The sequence below is a fragment of the Mirounga angustirostris genome, unplaced genomic scaffold (assembly GCF_029215605.1).
Source record: "Mirounga angustirostris isolate CCGP_5_RB_7025 unplaced genomic scaffold, mMirAng1.0.hap1 SCAF_2, whole genome shotgun sequence".
NCBI classification, from domain to species: Eukaryota; Metazoa; Chordata; class Mammalia; order Carnivora; family Phocidae; genus Mirounga; species Mirounga angustirostris.
The window spans coordinates 176356940-176373954 of record NW_026991710.1 but is presented as its reverse complement, the minus strand read 5'-3'; the positions used below and the strand labels follow the sequence as shown (position 1 = coordinate 176373954).

Genomic DNA, 17015 nt, shown 5'->3' with positions numbered 1-17015 from the left:
GGGCGCCTGGGTGGCTCAGTTGGTTAAGCGACTGCCTTCGGCTCAGGTCATGATCCTGGAGTCCCGGGATCGAGTCCCGCATCGGGCTCCCTGCTCGGCAGGGGGTCTGCTTCTCCCTCTGATCCTCCCCCCTCTCATGTGCTCTCTCTCTCTCTCATTCTCTCTCTCAAATAAATAAATAAAATCTTTAAAAAATAAAAAATAAAATAAAATAAAATAAAATAAAATAAAATAAAATAAAATAAAATTGGGGGCGCCTGGGTGGCTCAGTCGGTTGAGCGTCTGACTCTTGGTTTTGGCTCAGGTCATGATCTCAGGGTCGTGGGATCGAGCCCCCCTACTCAGTCTCCCTGCTCAGCAGGGAAGTCTGTCTAAGATTCTTTCCCCTCCCTCTCCCTCCACTACTCCCCCTGCTCATACGTGCTCACTCCCCCACCCAAATAAATAAATAAATAAATAAATAAATAAATAAAATCTTTTTTAAAAAATTAAAATAATTCACAGGGATTCAAATAGTTATTTGTATACTAATGTTCATTGCAGCATTATTCACAATAACCAAAAAGTGGGACAACCCAAGTGTCCATTAGCAGATGATGGATAAACAAATGTAGTGTATGTAAAAAATAGAACACTTTGAAGAGAGCAACTCTTTGCAACTTGTTACGGTCTTTCCAATCTTGCTCTATGTATGTATAGTTTTTAAACCTTTGTGGTCAATGTGTTGAATATTTCATGAGTGACCTCAGACAAACCACTTCAGTTTCACTCGTCTGTTTTCTTATCAGCAAATGGAGAGAATTGCTTCTATTTCACAAGGTTGTTGTGAAGAATAAATGAGGTAATGTAACATAAACACAATTTGTGAACTCAGAAGTATAAAATTACGAGGTATAATACGTGTGATAGTTTCTTATATGCTTTCCTATATATCAGTTTTAATGGTCACATATTATTCTAACTGAATTACTGCCATAGTTTATTTAACCGTTGTCCAGTTGTTACTCATTCTTGCTTCTTGGCCATCATAAATAAAGTTGATTATAAACATCTCTGCATGATTAGCATTTTTCCCTACTGAAATAATTCCTTAGGATGAATTCCTAGAAGTGGAATAAGTGGGTCCAAGTAGTTGGAACATTCTTCTTTAAATGATGTACATCTTCTTAGTCCAGAAAAAAAAAACCAAAAACTTCAAAACCAAAAAAACAAGTTAATTATGATGCACTGCAATTCAGATGAATTGAAAAACTAAATCTAATCCTGGCGGTGATAACAACTCAGCACATATAAAACCACATCAGCATAATTTTCAAATAATTACATTTCCTTCGATCCTGGAACATGTCTTCCAATGGCTAAAAATCCTTTTTGGAATGTGGCAGGATAGAGCATGAAATGCCAAGACCGTGACCTGGTAACCTTCTTGTCCAGTTTTAGCAGCCTCTGTTTACAAGAGACCTCGTTTTTAGAGGATAAATTTCTTCCCATCAAGGTTTCAGGCACTTTTTTTTTTTTTCAGTTGATTTAGATTCAGAGCAAAGTAATTTTGGTAAAGGATGATTTGCTACATAGATTTTAGGTTAAAGTTGGGGAGATGAATTCTGTGCTGCACATATATAAAATATGAAAATATATTCTTCATGTTCTGTTCCAATTTTCTGGAAATACGATCTTAATATTTATAAAGTATATGCAGATTCCTAGACTCCTGAATATAAATGCTTTTACTCCCTATTATCTAATACATTTTTGGAGGCTTAAATGCTCAAATTGGCAAGAGTTCTCTCTGCCCAAAAGATTCTTTTTTGAATTGAAATTCTGCTTTCCTCTGGGCCATTTCTTTAGGGATGGCTGCAGGAGTCAAAGGAGAAATATCTGAGAAACTAATATGGTTCAGTAAAAACGTTCCCTATGAGATGTTGCAGGGGAATACTTAACATCGTTAATTAAGGGGCCAATGTGATTGATCATTAAATGATTAGCTCTCCAGGGCTCATTTTGTTTCTCTAGATACTTCTTTTTTTAAATGACTTGAGAGGGAGTTAAGAAAAGGTATAGTAGACAAGTACTGGCTAAGAGGTAGAATTGATTTATGGTTTCAGCTTTGCCACTAACTAGCTCTATGACCAGATCTAAGTTACGTACCTGTTTGAGCTTTAGTTTCTTCAACTACAAAGTTGAATCTAACAAACATTCTGTGGCTCCGTATGGAGCAGAGTCCTCCCCCGCCACCTCCCAACGAAGTCATCTTTCGGGGGCCAAATAACCAAGAAAAGTCTTCTCACTGTTGTGTTACTGCTAGCGCGTTTCATTTGTGCAGGTGTGGGTGACGGGGTGGGTGAGAAGAGAGATTTCCACTTTGCTACGTATCAGCAGTTGAAAAACAGATTGAAAAAAACACTGCGCTCTCCTGTGTTTGGGCCAACAGGAATCAGGTCACCCTGACCTCATGGTCCCACAGACACTGCCAGGAAGCCTGCAAAGTCCGTCCAGTGCTGCTGAGACAGCAGGTTTGGCAGGGCCGAGAGGAAGCTGGAAGGAGCAGGGCAGCAAGGTAATGCTGTAAAGGGGCGAGTGTGGGGCGCGGACTAAGTACCGAAATAACACCTGCCTCACTGGTCATTATTAGCGCTTTCAGAAATCTCTTGATGACACAATTCACAGCGCTCGAAACAAATAATACATTATATGTTTAAAAAAAAAAGAAGATAGCAGGAAGAGAAAAATGAAGGGGGGGGGAAATCCGAGGCGGAGACGATATGAGAGATGATGGACTCTGAAAAACAAACTGAGGGTTCTAGAGGGGAGGGGGTGGGGGGATGGGTTGGCCTGGTGATGAGTATTAAAGAGGGCATGCTCTGCATGGAGCACTGGGTGTTATACGCAAACAATGAATCATGGAACACTACATCAAAAACTAATGATGTCATGTATGGTGATTAACATAACATAATAAAGTTAAAAAAAAGAAATCCCTGGATGAGCCAATAGAATTACCTAGGGAGGGGAAAAAATCCCTTTAACTTAAGCGAACTTCACTTCAGGTTCATTCATACTTGAAAAAAGTTAACTGCAATACTTCTACTTGTTGTTAAGGCATTAAGATTCCTTTCAGATTCAAATTCTGGCAGTGGCTTCTTTAGGTCTTCCTTCCATGTTTCTCCGGCCTTGCTGTTGAATCTCGGACCCAGGCTGGTTGGACCAACTCCTACAAAGTACCGTTGTGAGAGCTGAGTGAAAGCAAGCACCAGGTCTCCTTCCCTTCCAGTCCCACTTCCTCTGCCCAGCCCCGGGGCGTTGGTGCCGGCCCTCCTAGCAGCTTGGCTAGCCTGGCCTGCACACCTCTGCTAAAGGCCCTCACTCTTTCATCCATGCCTAAAACCTCTCTGACCCTTGGTGTATACCCTGCTTCTTCTCCCCGCAAGCCCTTGGCTCCTGGAAGATGATTTGCCATGGGCTGCCGGTTGACCTTCCCTGGCTCTCTCTGCCTAGAAGGTTCTTGCCCTGTTCGTTGGCATAGTAAATGCGTACACCTGCCATCCTTCAAGACTCAACTACAATGTCTCTTCTAGGCACTGTACTGCTTTCTCCTTCCGCGGAGCTGCCTCAGCACCCAAGAAAATAATATACACACAGGACACTGAGTGTCTCAGGGTCATGCATTTTATTTTGGGTTTTATATTTTGAGCGCAGAATCAGGGAAAGGGGTACTCAATAAAATGCCGAATACATATTTAGACCTGTGTTTCAATAACCTCATCTTCAATTCCTGTTTAGAACAAGGTGGGGGGGGAGGGGTTTAAATGACAAAAAAAGTTGGGGGGGGAATTTATAGTAAGCCATGTTTGTAAAATGGGACCAGATGACCCAGAAGCCCTTTTAGTTGCAAAAATCTTATCTAAGAGAAAATTCCCTCAACACCTCACCCGACACCCTGCCCCACGAATTTCTCTTATACTTTCTATCAACCATGGACTCATTTAGATTAACCAGTTACTCTTTAAAATCTTTATTACTTGCTAGGAAGGCTAAGTGCAATTTACTGTAAATAAGAATCCTCCTAGAGAGAGCTATGAAGTGGGGAGGGTGAGCAGTGGTGAAGCACACTTTGGATGCGAAGGCTCTTTCCTGGCATCTGAGTCACAGCTCCAGTGCTAATTAGTGCTCCTGAACTTCAAGCCACTCTTGGCCCAAATTCCTGGCCCAGGCAAAGCCAGTCTCCATAGTGTAAAGAGCCGGGGCATCCTTGCCAGACAAAGCTAGTTTTAAATCTTGGCTCTGTCACATCCTGGCTCTATGATTTTGGGTAAGTTGTTTAACTACTCGAGCTTCTATTTTCTCACCCATAAAATGGTGATAACAGCAATAGAGTCCTCATAAATTGGTAAGAGGATTAAATGAAATGATGGGGCAAAGGTTGTCATATAGCAGGTGCACAGAAGTAGTAACTATTATATGTGTGCCTGCCTCCAGGGTCCTTAGACTTCCCGGGAGTGGGTGTGGATTGGTGGGTTACTGGGTCTGGCTCTGAACCGGAGATGGTGTGGACTGGGGGGTGGTTCTGGGCATGGGACAGGAGGTCTGGGGAGTATACTCGGTCAGGTATGGCCCAACATGGGATCCTGAGCTGTGATCTGCTAGGGCTGCCATTTTCCAAGAGCTCCAGAACAACCATGACCCACAGTCGGCCAAAGTGGGTGCTGGCTGATTAGATTCGGGGGGGCTCTACTCCCTCTTCCAGTGGAAGAGGAAAATCTTTTCCATTCCCAACTCTCTGAACTAGGAAGGACACTGAATTTTATAGAGCTGTAAAACACACAGAAACTTTTATTTGGACATGAAATAAAATACCAGAATCAGTTTTGTACCTGCAAATAATCTTTCTCCTTTTCAGAAGTGAAGCCCATGGAGGGTTATCTCTCATATTATCTTTTTTTTTTAAAGATTTTATTTATTTATTTGAGAGAGAGAATGAGAGACAGAGAGCACGAGAGGGAAGAGGGTCGAGGGAGAAGCAGACCCCCCGCTGAGCAGGGAGCCCGATGTGGGACTCGATCCCGGGACTCCAGGATCATGACCTGAGCCGAAGGCAGTCGCTTAACCAACTGAGCCACCCAGGCGCCCCTCACATTATCTCTTAACGTGGGGAATTCTGAGCAGCTACCCTTGAGCCCCATCTCAGACATGTTGAATCAAGATCTCTGAAATGGGCGTGGAGAACTGACCTTAAATCAAGTCATCCAGGTAACCCCGATGCACCTTGAACCCTTGCTTCTTCTGGTGCAGTCCCTGGGCAGCAGTGTCCACATTACTCGGGAGCGTATAAGAAATGCAGAACTTCAGGGCACCTGGGTGGCTCAGTTGGTTAAGCGACTGCCTTCGGCTCAGGTCATGATCCTGCAGTCCCGGGATCGAGTCCCACATCGGGCTCCCTGCTCAGCAGGGAGTCTGCTTCTCCCTCTGACCCTCCCCCCTCTCATTCTCTCTCTCAAATAAATAAATAAAATCTTAAAAAAAAAAAAAAAAGAAATGCAGAACTTCAGGCCCTGCCCCAGATCTACTGAATCCGCATTTTTTTAAAAAGGGTGCTAAAATATTCACAGCACAAAATTTACCATCTTTGCTATTTTTTTTTTTTTTTACTGTCTTCACTATTTTTAAGTGTGCCTTCCAGTAGTGTTAAGTGCCTTCAGGTTGTTACGCAACCCATCTCCAGAACTCTCTTCCTCTTGCAAAACTAAAACTCTACACCTATTAAAACAACATCTCCCTATTTCCCTCTGGCAGTCACCCCGAACCTGCATTTCCACGGGATCCCCATGTGATTCATATGCCCATTAAAGTTCGGGCAGCGTGGCCCTACATATGAGAACCAGAGGCAATAAAATCAGGAGCCACCGTGAGTTTACTGAAGCAACCAGGCCCCCTACTTGGGTGAGGCAATGGAGAGCAGCCTGCGGAGCAATGATCAGTTCCTCTAGACAGTTCTGGTGCGCGCTCACGTTTGAGACCCACTGCCGTAGAGCACTGAGATGCAGCCCTGCCCACATACTGGAATCATCTGAGAACTTTAAAAACCCATGACTGAGACCCAGCCCAAATCAACTCACTCTAGAGGCAGGGCCCAGGCATCCGCATTCTTAAACTCTGCCGGTGATTCTGGTAACATCGGTTTCAGAGCCACCAATCTGGAGGGATGAAAGAGGCGAATAGGATAAAGTGGACTCCACAACAGTGTGTGGCCATTAGAGGGGAATGATGGTATCAGGGAAGGCATCATGACTGCTTTTCCATTTTATAGCTGCCCAGCTACCCTGATAGGAGTGATTGCTCTGGGGAGCTTAAAAAAAAAAAAAAAGCTGTGTTTGTGAAAAAAAAAAAAAAATAGCTATCTTATTAGAAGCTCTAACACTTTAATGCAAAAATCCCTGCCACCTCCTCTCCCATTACTTGTTATTATTTTGCTCTGTTTATTTTCTTAATAGCATTTGCTACAATTAGCAATTATCATGCTTATTGTCTGCCTCCTCTCACTAAAGCGATAGCTTCATCTCGGGAAGAGCCAGGTTCATGAGCTCCTGCTCACCTACCTCTCCCTCTTACAGAGGCCTTCGAGAAATGCTTGAGCTAATGAAACACAAATACCAATCAATCCTGCCATGCCACCAAATCGCTTCCCAAATCTGTGGCCCTAGAGCAACAGAGCACGATATAGAAAGAGCGGAGCAGTCTTCGGACAGTGAAAGAGACTACTGAACTGTCAGGACCGAGAGGATCACGGTGGGGGGGGCAAGGGGGTTCTGCATAAAGCTGTCAAGGTCAGTGGTGGTGAGTTTTCCCAGGTGGAAGAGGCCAGTGAAGGGAGCAGTACAGACTGATTCACCGGGTAGAATTCTTAGGTGGGCAGTAGGGACTTAGAGCTAGTGAAACCTCAACGTATCAATGTGACCTCACCCAGAACCTCCCAGCTGGGGAGGCTTGGATTACAATACAGTGATGCCACCCTTCTTGGAGAATTCTGTACTGAAATGGGCATAGATTTTGGAACAGACCTGCATTCAAATTCTGCTCCCTCTCAGGGCTGCCTGTTCAACCATGGGAAAGTACTTATCTGAACTTTAGCTTCCTCATCTGAAAATGGGAATAGCAATATTTACCCTATAGTTTATGGGAAGCACTCCGTAAAGTGCCTGACACATAGCAGCACTCAATAAATGTTAACTCCCCAATCTGTGACCCGGATTTCCTTACCCATTCTTTTTTAAACCCTTTCTTCCTTTAGTTACACTCTTACTGCCCATTACTAGAACCACAGGCAATCACTTACGGCACTTCCGTTCCGTGCCAGTGGTTGGGAAAAAAAAATCACACACTGACTTGTCGATGGTGTTCTAGCATTATGTTGAGAGTTTTTGTATATAGTGAATACATGGAAAGTTGAAGGATCTATTTAACTTATTTCTAAGGCCAAATGGAAATGACTTTTGGGACGAGAACCTTCTGTTCTTTCTGTCCTCCGGCACTGAATTCTGCAGTCAGACACAGAGCTGATACGCACTTTTGAGTTCTCAGTAAACAAAATGGTTCAGACAGGGAACAGTGGTTGCTCCTTGAAGCTTCTGCATCCTTCCAATCAACCTCTCCACAAATATGGCCCATTCGTGTACTGCTGACACTGCAAATCCATTTAAGCTCTTATGATATACCGTACTGATTGAAACAGGTTTTACTCTTTTTTTTTTTTTAAGATTTATTTATTTATTTGAGAGAGCGAGAATGAGAGAGAGAGAGAGTACATGAGAGGGGGGAGGGTTAGAGGGAGAAGCAGGCTCCCTGCTGAGCAGGGAGCCCGATGTGGGACTCGATCCCGGGACTCCAGGATCATGACCTGAGCCGAAGGCAGTCGCTTAACCAACTGAGCCACCCAGGCGCCCCTGAAACAGGTTTTACTCTTTTGTTCATCAGATTTTTATGTGCTTTAACTCTTAATAGAATTCAAAGTATTATGGGCGCCTGGGTGGCTCAGTTGGTTAAGCGACTGCCTTCGGCTCAGGTCGTGATCCTGGAGTCCCGGGATCGAGTCCCACATCGGGCTCCCTGCTCAGCAGGGAGTCTGCTTCTCCCTCTGACCCTCCCCCGTCTCCTGCTCTCTCTCTCTCATTCTCTCTCTCAAATAAATAAATAAATAAATCTTTAAAAAAAAAAAAGAATTCAAAGTATTATGAAAAGAGATGGAGCATCTTTACATCATCATGATGTTATTTATATTAACAAATGGCAGAGAATATAAATCCCCCGCCCCGTTGAATCTCCCCTTTTCTTTTACTAACAGATCCCAAGTTTTCAGTTGATGCATTGAAGTCCAGTTAAAAAATGAGATTTTCCAGTCCCATTTGCAGTTGACTGGGTCAGAAGACTAGGTGGTTGCCATAGAGATGCAAGTAAGAGTACTATGTAGTACTTCTGAGGGAATCTCCTTATAAATAAAGTGTTATGGGGCACCTGGGTGGCTCAGTTGGTTAAGCGACTGCCTTCGGCTCAGGTCATGATCCCAGAGTCCCGGGATCGAGTCCCACATCGGGCTCCCTGCTCAGCGGGGGGTCTGCTTCTCCCTCTGCCTCTCTCTCTCTCTGTCTCTCATGAATAAATAAATAAAATCTTTAAAAAATAAATAAATAAATAAATAAATAAATAAATAAATAAATAAATAAATAAAGTGTTATGGGCTTATTTGTCCTCATCGGTTGCCAGCCTGGAATGTGGATGAGAAGGCTGGAGCAGCAGCTACTTCCTTAGACCATTATGCAGACGCCACACCTTAGAGATAGTAGACCTGACGGCCAGAAGGAGACCGAGTCCTTCGCGAATTTGGAGCACTTCGCCAACCCCAAACGGCCTACTTGTAAGATCCCTTTGCAAGAGAAAGTGGCCAACTGTTATATGCAAAGTATAAACTGTTATATTAGCTGAACCTAATTTTTTAAAACATTTTTAGGGGGAGGGGCAGAGGAGAGGTAGGGAGAGAGAGAGAGAGAATGAGACAGAGAGAACATGAGAGTGGGGAGGGTCAGAGGGAGAAGCAGACCCCCCGCCGAGCAGGGAGCCTGATGCGGGACTCGATCCCGGGACTCCAGGATCATGACCTGAGCCGAAGTCAGTCGCTTAACCGACTGAGCCACCCAGGCGCCCATTAACATCATTTTTTTTACAGTCCATAATATTTTCTTCCTAGCTTTTGATTTAACTTTTTTTTTTTTAAGATTTTATTTATTTGCGAGAGAGAATGAGAGACAGCATGAGAGGGAGGAGGGTCAGAGGGAGAAGCAGACTCCCTGCTGAGCAGGGAGCCCGATGCGGGACTCGATCCCGGGACTCCAGGATCATGACCTGAGCCGAAGGCAGTCGCTTAACCGACTGAGCCACCCAGGCGCCCGAGAGAGAGAATCTTAAGCAGGCTCCACGCTCAGCACATGAGCCCAGTGTGGGGCTTGATCTCACAAACCTGAGGTCATGACCTGAGCCAAAATCAAGAGACGGATGCTTAACCAACTATGCTACCCAGGCACCCCCTAGCTGAACCTAATTTGAACTGATACAAGATATTGTTAAATCATGCTTCTTTCTGTTTTTTTTTTTTTTAAGATTTATTTATATTAAAGAGAGAGAGAGAGAGCGTGAGCATGAGCGGGTGGGGCAGAGGGAGAGGGAGAGAGAATCTCAAGCAGACTCCATGCCGAGCACGGAGGTCAATGCAGGCTCTATCTCAGGACACTGAAACCAGGAGTTGGATGCTTAACCGATTATGCCACCCAGGTGTCCCAAATTATGCTTCTTTCATATTCAGTTCACACGCATGAGATTTAATCACAGATAATTAATGCACTGATTCCATTATGATCAAATAATTTATTGTCTACTAATTATACTGAACTGCTGACTGAGTGTTGTCTTTTGATTTATAGTGAAAAATAAAAAGAAAGGTTAAGATGCTTAAGAAAGAGTAGCTAAGGTTGCCTGGGTGGCTCAGATGGTTAAGCATCTGCCTTCGGCTCAGGTCATGATCCCGAGGTCCTGGGATCGAGTCCTGCATCAGGCTCCCTGCTCCTTGGGGAGCCTGCTTCTCCCTCTGCCTCTCTCTCTCTCTCTCTGTCTCTCATGAATAAATAAATAAAATCTTAAAAAAAAAAAAGAGAGAGTAGCTGACCCAAAGTCAATTTTAGATAGCAGTCAATAGCCCTAAGCTTCTCTGGGCACCGAAGATTACTCCTTAAGGAAAAGATAGACAAAAAAGCACCATAATCTATTTAAGATAAAAGCATCACTATTGGTTTTGTAGATTTTAGGAGCTATTTTTATTTCTCTTAAGTTTTAAACAGATTTTAGACACATTTATTGTGCTAGACAATTTTCATCACTAGTAAGAAATAAAGTCTCATCCTAGAAACACACATTTTTTGTCTTTGCTTGTTGTTGGAAAATGAGCAGAGTAGGAGAGAAACAGAGCATGGAGACTAAGGGAATATAACCTAAAGAGAAAGAAGTGGAAGATCATGAGGCCAGTCAGTAGGAAAAGTGGGAAAAGTAGAACTTGGAGGAAGATAATGAGAGAGTGTGTCCTATTGGCTGGCTGGCATAAAATCTCTACTTGAATAATGGATTTCTGTTTACCAAGGCCACGAATGACCTCAGTCAGAGAATAGGTGTAGAAACACAGGGAGGGTTGCCCTGGTTATGGGTGAGGGAAGGGATGACTATAAAGTAGGAGGCAGTTCTTTTGGGTAATAGAACAATATAAAGTCTCCACACTCAAACAGTCCAAGATAACCATGATTGGCCATAATGTTTGTCATATATAAATATCAGGGAATGATCCAGGTTTTGTACCTCACACTTAATGCTGTTTTGGAGAACCTCTTTACAAAAAATACAAAATTAATTTCAGGGTCTTGAAAGAGAGTCATGTAAGCAAGAGCTCCTGAGCCATAAACTTGGTTAGCTTCACTGTAAATACAACTCTGGTCATTATTTATATTCTTAAAAACAATAAAAACAGGGACCATAATATACATACTCTTCTGTAAACTTGTTTCCACTCAGCTATGTATCTTGGGTACCCTTCCCTATCAATACATATGATTCTAGTTCATCTTGTAATTTTGTGGTTGTCCCAATATTCATTATATACTCACTGAATGATATTTAAATTATTTCCACACTTTGATCCTCTCACTGGGGGTTGCGTTATATAGCAGAGCCTAGAGTATGATAATCCCTAAAGAAATGTTTGTCAAATTGGTGCACTGTCCTGAGGTATGTAGTCTCCGGGTGTGACAGAGTTAAAAGATGGTGATCTCTACCCTGGCTGGAGTTGTGACAGAGAGAACAAAGCCCCACTCTTCAGTTCCTCCCCTGTCCTTCTTCTGTGTAGCCTTCCTTCCTCCCACTTCCCCTGGCTGTCAACACCCAGCCTAGCTCTTAGTGAAGGATGGCAAACCTCACTGAACAGGTTTGGCCAGAATGTAAGTTGGTCTTTCAGGAATATGCTCTATGTTTCAAAGCACTTTTAACTTTATAGGGGGAAGTTTCCTGGACATTCATCCTCTGAATCAAGGGCAGCGAAGTCCCAAACCTAAAACCTGAAAGACAGTGGCAATCTGAGGGTCTTGCGTACATTAAAGCTGTTGTGAATTTGAAAAACAAAGAATATTAAAAGTGAATAAAAATTTCACAAGATCAAGGAGCATGGAACTCTAGAAATAAGGTTCTGTTTCTATTCTTATGTGATAGAATGGGTAATGAATATGTTGCCTTTAGCTGGGTCAAAGGGCATAATCAGTTCATTTATTTTTAGAGACATTCTCTAGAAATAATAAGCAGACTGAAAGTACCAGCAGAAGAAACAATAGGTTTAAAATCTATCATCCCCAAATAATGCATAGAGTTTTGATGTTGTTAATACAAAAAAAATTATATGCCCATTTCCTTGAATAAATCCCTATGTGATTTATGGAAGATAGTGGAATATTTTCCACTATTAATTTCTCTTATATCCAGCCATGTGGTCTTCTTTTTTTTTAAAGATTTTATTTATTTATTTGACAGAGAGAGAGATAGCGAGAGAGGGAACACAAGCAGGGGGAGTGGGAGAGGGAGAAGCAGGTCTCCCGCGGAGCAGGGAGCCCGATGTGGGACTCGATCCCAGGACCCTGGGATCCTGACCTGAGCCGAAGGCAGACGCTTAACGACTGAGCCACCCAGGCGCCCAAGCCATGTGGTCTTCTAATATAAACTGGGATCACTCTTCTCTATGGATTCAGTCATATCCCCAGGCTCAGGAGGATCCCTGAGCAGGGAGCCCAATGCAGGACTTACTCTCATTTCCTAATAGTACTTACATTGTTTTTCTGATATTTACCTCTTTCCTATGGAGTCCTGACATTTCAGGAAAGCGGACCCGACCTTCAGCTCAAGAGGTGGGCTGAAGGCCACCAGCCCATGGCAATTCTTCGGTCAGTTCATCTGTTCAGGGATGTGCCTGTGGACTCAGCAATCCATTCAAGGGGAATCTCAGTCTCATGCTTGTAAGGCAGAGGCTGAGGTGCTCTGCTTCTTACTGGATCCAAGCTAGAGAACATTTAGCTCCCACTGCAGCTGGCAAAAACTAGTTAAACATTCACCACTTTTTCTGGACATACAGCTCAACGACATTTCCTGGCTCCCTTAACAGTCACGTGTGGCCATGTGACTGAGTTCTAGCCAATGGAATGTGGCAGATTGACATCTCACCTTTCAAGCCTGACTCCTCATAAGTGATCTTCCATTTTCTTTTCCAGTGTTCTCACTGAGTGGAGAACCACAATGGAAGCAGCCTGAGTAAGCACTTGGAGGATAGCTTCCCAGGACGATTGTTTGCTGAGGAACACTGGACTGAACACTTGCATGGAGAAACAAATTTATACTGAGTTAAGTCACCAGAATTTTGAAGTTATCAAAGACGGTGTTGACCTTCCCCGATTGGTTCTCTTCCTTACCTCTACATCTTCCGTTTTATTATCCCATGAATCCTTGTTGTTGATTAAACATGTTTAGGTTGGGTTTTTCTATTACTGCTTAAACATGGTCGCTGATACTGATCCTGCCTTGCACCCCATCTTATGATGGCTCCGTGGCTTTTTGTTTTGCTGTTGTTGCTTATTTATTCCTGGTGTTCAATGTTACCCAGCCTAAGGAGAGTGGATCTTGTTTGGTTAATAGCTTAACTAGCAATTATGGTTAGGTGCTCTGCCTATTTTCTTTGTTCATTTGTGACTAAAATAGGTCTTTTTATTTATTTATTTTTTTTACTGCAATTTTCTCTCCATTTAGGGATTGGGGGTAATCACCACAGGTTCTCTGCTGCTCCTGGTTAATTACTTAATGCTTCCTAATCACTTACTGAAGAACTTAGCAGCCAGATAGTTTAAAGAATAGCACAAGGTAAGAAAAAAATGAAAATTTGGACAGGAGCACCTCATCCATGCTTGCATAGGGCTTATATTTCTCTATGACCAGATCAAAGCATCCACATTCCCTGTTCCCACAATTTTCACAGGGACCAAGAGTATGTGATGTATGATATACTGTATTCTTACAATAAAGAAAGAAAAAAAAAGTGAGCTACACAAAAGGAAATGTTATTAAGAAAATCAATAAGGAAGAGAACATACATTTATAGTATATACTGTATTTATTGAAAAAAATCTGATGTAAGCAGACACACACAGTTCAAACCTGTGATGTTTAAGGGTCAGCCATATGCAAGTAGGATGGTGGAAGGTATGGGCAATCAGGGCCTAGAAGGGGCATCCAAGCATGTCTTTGAATTATTTATTCTTTTTTTTAATTTTTTATTTTTTATTTTTATTTTTATTTTTTTTAAAGATTTTATTTTTATTTATTTGAGAGAGAATGAGACAGAGAGCATGAGAGGGAGAAGGGTCAGAGGGAGAAGCAGACTCCCTGCTGAGCAGGGAGCCCGATGCGGGACTCGATCCAGGGACTCCAAGATCATGACCTGAGCCGAAGGCAGTCGCTTAATCAACTGAGCCACCCAGGCGCCCCCTTTTTTTTTTTTTTTAAAGATTTATTTATTTATTTGAGAGAGCGAGAATGAGAGAGAGAGAGTACATGAGAGGGTGGAGGGTTAGAGGGAGAAGCAGGCTCCTCGCCGAGCAGGGAGCCCGATGCGGGACTCGATCCAGGGACTCCAGGATCATGACCTGAGCCGAAGGCAGTCGCTCAACCAACTGAGCCACCGAGGCACCCTTGAATTATTTATTCTTATTAGGATATAAGTTCCTAGAGTGTAGGAACCTAATCTGTCTTTTTCACTGATATATCTTCAGTACCTAATATAGTATCTGGTACCTAAGCGATGCTAAATAAATATTTGTGGAACAGAAGGAATGCTTGGCAATAATGTCATCAGAAATGGATGTCATATAAATCACTTTGGCAGCTGTGTGGGACCTGGTAGGGGAAACCAGTCAGGAGGCTCATGCAATATTCCAGGTAGGGAATGAGACCTCAATATGACAAATGAGAGCAGGATAAGGCAGAGGGGACATATTTGAGAAATGTTTATAAGGTAAAATCAGCAGGACTTGGTAATTGGATGGAGGAGATGAAACAGAGACTAGGGTTACTCTTAGTGATAAAGAATACAGAGCAGAAGCAGGTTTGATGGAGAGGATAAAACAGAAGACACCCACGTGGCTAGGAATTGGCTTTTAATAAAATCTTTCTCCCACTGCCATCTCATTAATCACACTTGACCCTCTTTGGGACCACCCAGACAGGTTCAAGTCACATCCATACTGTCATATTCATTCAAGGCACATTTGCATAATTTTGAAATTATATAATATATAAGATTCTAAGTTAGAATACATGTATATATTTTAAGTAATATGTTATTTAAAAATGTATGTTAGACCTTCTTACTGTATCTTCCAAGTTTTTTCTCTCTGCTTTATATTTTTTATATTTTTGGCTCCCTGAAATTCTTGATAAATATATGTATGTATATATGTGTGTTTGTGTGTGTGTATAATTGCAATAATATTGAAATTATAATCTATGAAAGTGATTTTATTTCAGAGAAGATACTATTTCCCTAACCACGAAAGGAGATAAACTTTTTCTTTTATTAAGTCTATTGTTTATCATTAGAATGTAGCATGAGATTATTTTTATTTAAATAGATAATTTAGATGTATTCTTAATCTGACATATGAGTTTTTATTTATTAAATTAATATTTAATTTACAAATGACACATTTCTTTCTCCTCCATTTTACTTTCTTTAGTTTTTAGTATTGAGTTATAGCCTCTGTGAATGATCAAAATTAGAGACACAGCTTCTTTTGATTCTTTTTTTTTTTAAGATTTTATTTATTTATTTGAGAGAGAGGGAGAGTGTGTGCAAGAGAACACGAAAACATGACAGGGAGTGCGGGGGGGAGGAGGAAGGGGAGGGAGAAGCAGACTCCCTGCTGAGCAGGGAACACGACAGGACACAAGGGGCTTGATTCCAGGACTCCAGGATCATGACCTGAGCTGAAGGCAGCCACTTAACCGACTGAGCACCCAGGCGCCTCGCATCTTTTGATTCTTGACTTCTAAGTAGCATTATATATGGTTAAAACCTAACTCCACTAGTCATCTATTTATATTTTTATTAATTGTTATATCACATAAATATGATAGACAAATGTAGGAATAAAAATAAATGATAAAATGACTATCTGATTCTCCCCATCCAACTTAAGAAATGCCAATTAGATTCAAAAGTAATTTTTGAATATCATATAATACATATTTGTGGCAGATATTTCAGAAAGTACAGGAAAGAATGAGGAAGAGGAAGAAAAATCATCTATGATATTATTACCCTACAGCAACCAATATAGCATTTTTATATGCTTCCATCAAATATTTTTATGCAGGAAATCATATTATAGAAACAACTTTGTATCTTGCCTTTTCTTTTTCTTTTTCTTTTTTTTTCTAGTTAGACAATGATTTTATTGCTTGAGTACATAGTCAAATTTATGCGACCAGCGCAGAGGCTGTGGATGACTCTTATTTCCAATTGGTGGGGGGAGGACTCGTTTAGTCTTACAATATCGAGCCAACTGGTGAATACAGCTCTCGATCAGAATCAGTCGAAATTTAGCATCCTTGTTGTTTCTTTTCCCCTCAAGATGCTTTCGAACAGCAACAGCTTTCTTAATCAAATGGTAAAGATCCTCAGGAAGATCAGGAGCAAGTCCTTTGGACTTAAGAATTCTCAAGATTTTATTGCCTGTCACAAAACGTACTTGTGCAACACCATGGGAGTCTCTCAAGATCACACCGGTTTGTGAGGGAGACAGGCCCTTCTTGGCCAGTTTGTGGATCTGCTCCTTCACGACGTCAGACGTCAGTTTCAGCCAGGTGGGGACTCTGCGGCGGGAAGGCCGAGCCCACCGGGACAGGCCCTTCCCGGGAGTGTGCATGCGACCCATGATGGCGGCGGTCAGGCGCGAAAAAGAGAGCGAGGGTAGGAACCTGTATCTTGCTTTTTCTTCTTAATATTGGATCACAGGTATTTTCTTCTATTACTTCTATTGTAGACATCTATTTTAATAGCTGCAAAATATCCCACTGTATGACTGAGTCATAACTTTTATTTTTATTTTTTTCATGAATTTTCTAGTTTTTTAAAAGATTTTATTTATTTATTTGAGAGAGCAGGAGAGAGAGAGAGAGCACAAGCACGGGGGAGGGGCAGACAGGGAGGGAGAAGCAGGATCCCCACTGAGCAGAGAGCCCAACACAAGGCTCGATCCCAGGACCCTGGGATCATGACCTGAGCTGAAGGCAGACGCTGAATGGACTGAGCCACCCAGGCGCCCCTGAATGATAAATTTTTTTTTAATATTTTATTTATTTGACAGAGAGAGACACAGCGAGAGAGGGAACACAAGCAG

The 17015-nt window shown here is 42.2% G+C and overlaps 1 protein-coding gene across 1 annotated transcript; it reads right to left on the bottom strand.

Annotated features, from left to right (window-relative positions):
* Nucleotides 1-16060: 16060 nt before the first annotated feature.
* Nucleotides 16061-16601, bottom strand: LOC123847394 (small ribosomal subunit protein uS15-like). Its single transcript, XM_064583901.1, is given in 2 exon segments — nucleotides 16061-16137; nucleotides 16140-16601. Coding segments are annotated over 2 exon segments (456 nt in total). The 5' UTR covers nucleotides 16551-16601; the 3' UTR covers nucleotides 16061-16092.
* Nucleotides 16602-17015: the final 414 nt, after the last annotated feature.